This window comes from Salvelinus fontinalis, chromosome 23 (genome assembly GCF_029448725.1).
Source record: "Salvelinus fontinalis isolate EN_2023a chromosome 23, ASM2944872v1, whole genome shotgun sequence".
Classification (NCBI taxonomy): Eukaryota; Metazoa; Chordata; class Actinopteri; order Salmoniformes; family Salmonidae; genus Salvelinus; species Salvelinus fontinalis.
In genome coordinates, this window is record NC_074687.1 from 35,090,046 (window position 1) to 35,093,659 (window position 3,614).

Below are 3,614 nucleotides of genomic sequence, written 5' to 3' on the forward strand. Positions count from 1 at the left end.
ACGAATACATATGACAACGCATTGCAGCTCTAAAAATGACACACACATGAACCCTTACTTTGCTTGATGTTGGACTGTGAATACAAAAGAATGTTGAGACTCATCCAACACCAACGGGTAGGCCTATCCAAAACCTCTACATTCTAACACCAACTCACAAACCACGATGGGTATGAGCATGTGTTAAATAGAGACATTTTGGGAGATCAAGTGACAACATTGAATAGATTCCCATTAGTTCATTGATAGACTGTGACCAACCCTCCTGCCTTCCTCTTCCCTCCCTGATACACACCTTTGAAATGTGAGGGTCTCTCAGGGGAGATGTAGAGACAAACCAGTCCATGTGTTCAGGTCAATAGTTCACCAGGTTTCAAATACATCTCCTGTTGACCACCGTCATCTTGGCCAGCTGTTGACATGATCCTCTTACGTTAGATTACATTGACATTCCTATATCACATCATGGAAATAAAAGTAATCAGTCACAATGCATTTTGTATATATTTTATTATTCAAAAAATAATTCCATTTTGGCTTTTTGGTACATACACAGCCCGTTTTTTGCTATACAGTGTAGTACTCTATTATTTTGTTAGGAAATTAAAAGTGCAAAGTAGTGGACCACGTTGCAGACAATGTTATCCTCAGTCCACCAGCATAGTAAACTTCAACGCTCCAAAGCCTTGTTAACTTCTGCATTAATAAACCCATACAGGGACTGAGGTGTGACTTTCATAATACAGATATCTTGGTTTCAGTTTTTTTCTTCTCTCTGAATGAACAGGGTCCATTTCATTGTGACCCACATCCACTTAACGTGCAAAGTAAAACTTGCTGTCCAAAGAAGCATTCCGTCAGAATGTCCATAGTCCATACCAGTATAGGTCTATACTGTATGGGATGCTTCTTCAAAATAACATGTTGAGCTACAGATTTATAGTCCATGGTAAAGCAGCAAATGACGGGCCAGCCCGCATTCATTTATCAATGCTTTTGTTCCTATGATAAAAGTAATATCAAGTTTGTTTAGGTTAACCTTAGTAAATATCTTGCACCAATAGGATCACCCTCTTGCGTGCAAAAGCATCATTCAGCTATAGGATTCACAGCGTCAGCAACTTTTACAACCCAATGAAAACAAATACAACAATCACCGCAAAGTAAATGTCATTTTAGGGAAACATTGGCATACCCAAACAGCATTTAGATACAGTAATGTTGCGTAGGTTTAGGTTAATGCATGATCCATAGGCTACGACCCATAGGCGGTCGTTATCGTTTCTTCTTTTGCTTTAAAGACTTTCTCCGCTTTACTATCATCTCATATAATTTGTCCATACCCTCGTGGAGTCCCTCGCCAATTATGGCGCAGCAAGGTTGGACGTGGTATGTGGTGGATGGGGTGAGCTCGTGGAGAGACAGCTGTTTTTCAATGTCCGCGACTGGAAGAGATTTGGGCAGGTCCTGCTTGTTGGCTATCACTAGCAGCGGTGTCCCCTGGTTCTCCGCGAATTTGGTAACTTTATGCAGTTCCGTTTTAGCCTCCTCCAACCGATCGACGTCTACCGAGTCCACCACATAGATGATGCCGTCCGTGCACCGACTGTAGGATTTCCATAGGGGTCGGAGCTTCTCCTGGCCTCCGACGTCCCAGAAGTGACAGCTGATCCCCTTTGCCGTACCATTACTGAGTTTGATTTTCTCAGTGTTGAATCCAATTGTTGGCACCGTGTTTACGAATTCGTTGAATTTCAGACGATAAAGAACAGTCGTTTTGCCAGCCGAATCCAACCCCAGCATCACAATGTGAAGGGATTGGAAAGCAGATATGTTGGAGAAACTGTTGCCCATTTTCAATAGCAGGTGAAAGGAACGTCTAGCTTCTCTACAGAACCTATGTGATGACCTAAAACAGCGTTTCAATGTTCAATGGGCTCGTCGACGAATCCACAACAATGATAGCCTATCAACAAACGTAAAGTCAATGTGTTTACAGGCCCGACGTGCGCTTTGGATGGTTCATCCTCGTTTCCCCCTCAGAAGCATTGGGGAACAGTGTCCTCCTCTGTAGGACGCAGCGCGTGGTTCATTAGAATTCTTCTCCACACTCCAGTTAAGATTCATTTCATTTTGCAACTGTCGAACTCCCCACACAGCTAAAGGACGATCCTGGTGGGTTACAACAAACACACTGCTTGCTGTCTCTCTCTACTGTTTTCGCCGTGAGCACGGCGCACTTGTCTCCCGTCCCCACGTCTCCTCTATAGGCACGTTGGCTGTCCAAAAAACGACCCTCCGTTCCGGGAATGAAGAAGAAAAAAAATTCACCTGCGATTCGGGAATGAGTCCAAATTATCGCGAGAAATGGCTACACTGCGTCCATAAACAAAAGGACAATTATTGCAGCTATGAATTTGGGTTGATGTGATGAGCTCTATGGTAGGCTACGTGACGGCACATGCGGTCGGACTACTACCACTGCGGCCGCAGCATACACACTAACGAGGGAGCAGAAAGCAAAACAGCGCAGTAGCCTGCCTACCATAACATACGCTCCACCCATTCGTGCCATGCCAAACAAAGTGCACATTTCTTTTTATTATTGTGGCCACATGCACGTTGCTATGGCAACATGTACGTTGCTATGGTCGTGCTTATCGACATGCATATCGAAATCCATATAGAACGAAATGTATATGCGTAATAAATAGCCTACCCCTTTGCGTATTTCTAATTTGATTCGATTCACCAATAGGCCTGTGGATTAAAGCATACGCCTATGCAGCTGTGCAAGCTATTGATCAATTAGAATGCTATTAGTTAATACATAAGTAGGTGTTTTAATATTGAGAATGAGCACCTTATTGTAGGTATTGGCTACCAATGACTATTTCGGTGTCACTTTATGTGCATAACATTATTATAACGTAAAAACAATTGAACTGGTTCTAGTAATATGCCTAATATCCTAAATACATGTACAATTAAACGATTTACTATAACTGGCCTATATTCAGTAGAGAGCATTTGTATAGGCTTAACAATTTCAGAATTCCCTTCTGAGATTATAATGCAACATTTTCATAAGGTTAAAGAGGTTTTTTGAAAGAAGTCAATACACGGAGGACGACGCCACCTTCTGTCGAAGCCCAGAAACAACAGACCGTAAATAAATAGAAGCATGCCTTGCCGCTTAAGCGCATGAGCGCTTGTTGTCTAACGCAAGCGCATGCTATTTTGTGGGGACTGGGGACATTTACATTTACATTTAAGTCATTTAGCAGACGCTCTTATCCAGAGCGACTACATTTCAATGACACCTCTATCATGTCATGTTTAAATAGGTTCATAAACAAATCCAGTCATGTGATAAGCCTAACCTATATGATAGAATAGGTTTATGTTCAGAAAGGGTAAAGCATTTGCCTTTGTGTTGGTTTAACCTGGTTTACTAATCCAAGCTACTAGAGCATTCGTTTACTAACCATGATACAGGAATTTGAGGTGACATAAATTACAGCAGGGCACTAGCAGGACTGCACCTACCTCATGTGAAAAGCATCCATCCCCTCAGCAACACTCCAAACATGCTGTTCTAGGTATTGGTTGTC

General features: G+C 42.4%; 1 protein-coding gene across 1 annotated transcript; it reads right to left on the reverse strand.

Annotated features, from left to right (window-relative positions):
• Positions 1–491: 491 nt before the first annotated feature.
• On the reverse strand, positions 492–2,526 carry LOC129821197 (ADP-ribosylation factor-like protein 4C). Its single transcript, XM_055878570.1, has one exon. It carries the CDS (start codon positions 1,852–1,854, stop codon positions 1,276–1,278), a length of 579 nt encoding a protein of 192 aa, XP_055734545.1. The 5' UTR covers positions 1,855–2,526; the 3' UTR covers positions 492–1,275.
• Between the last annotated feature and the right edge of the window lie 1,088 nt (positions 2,527–3,614).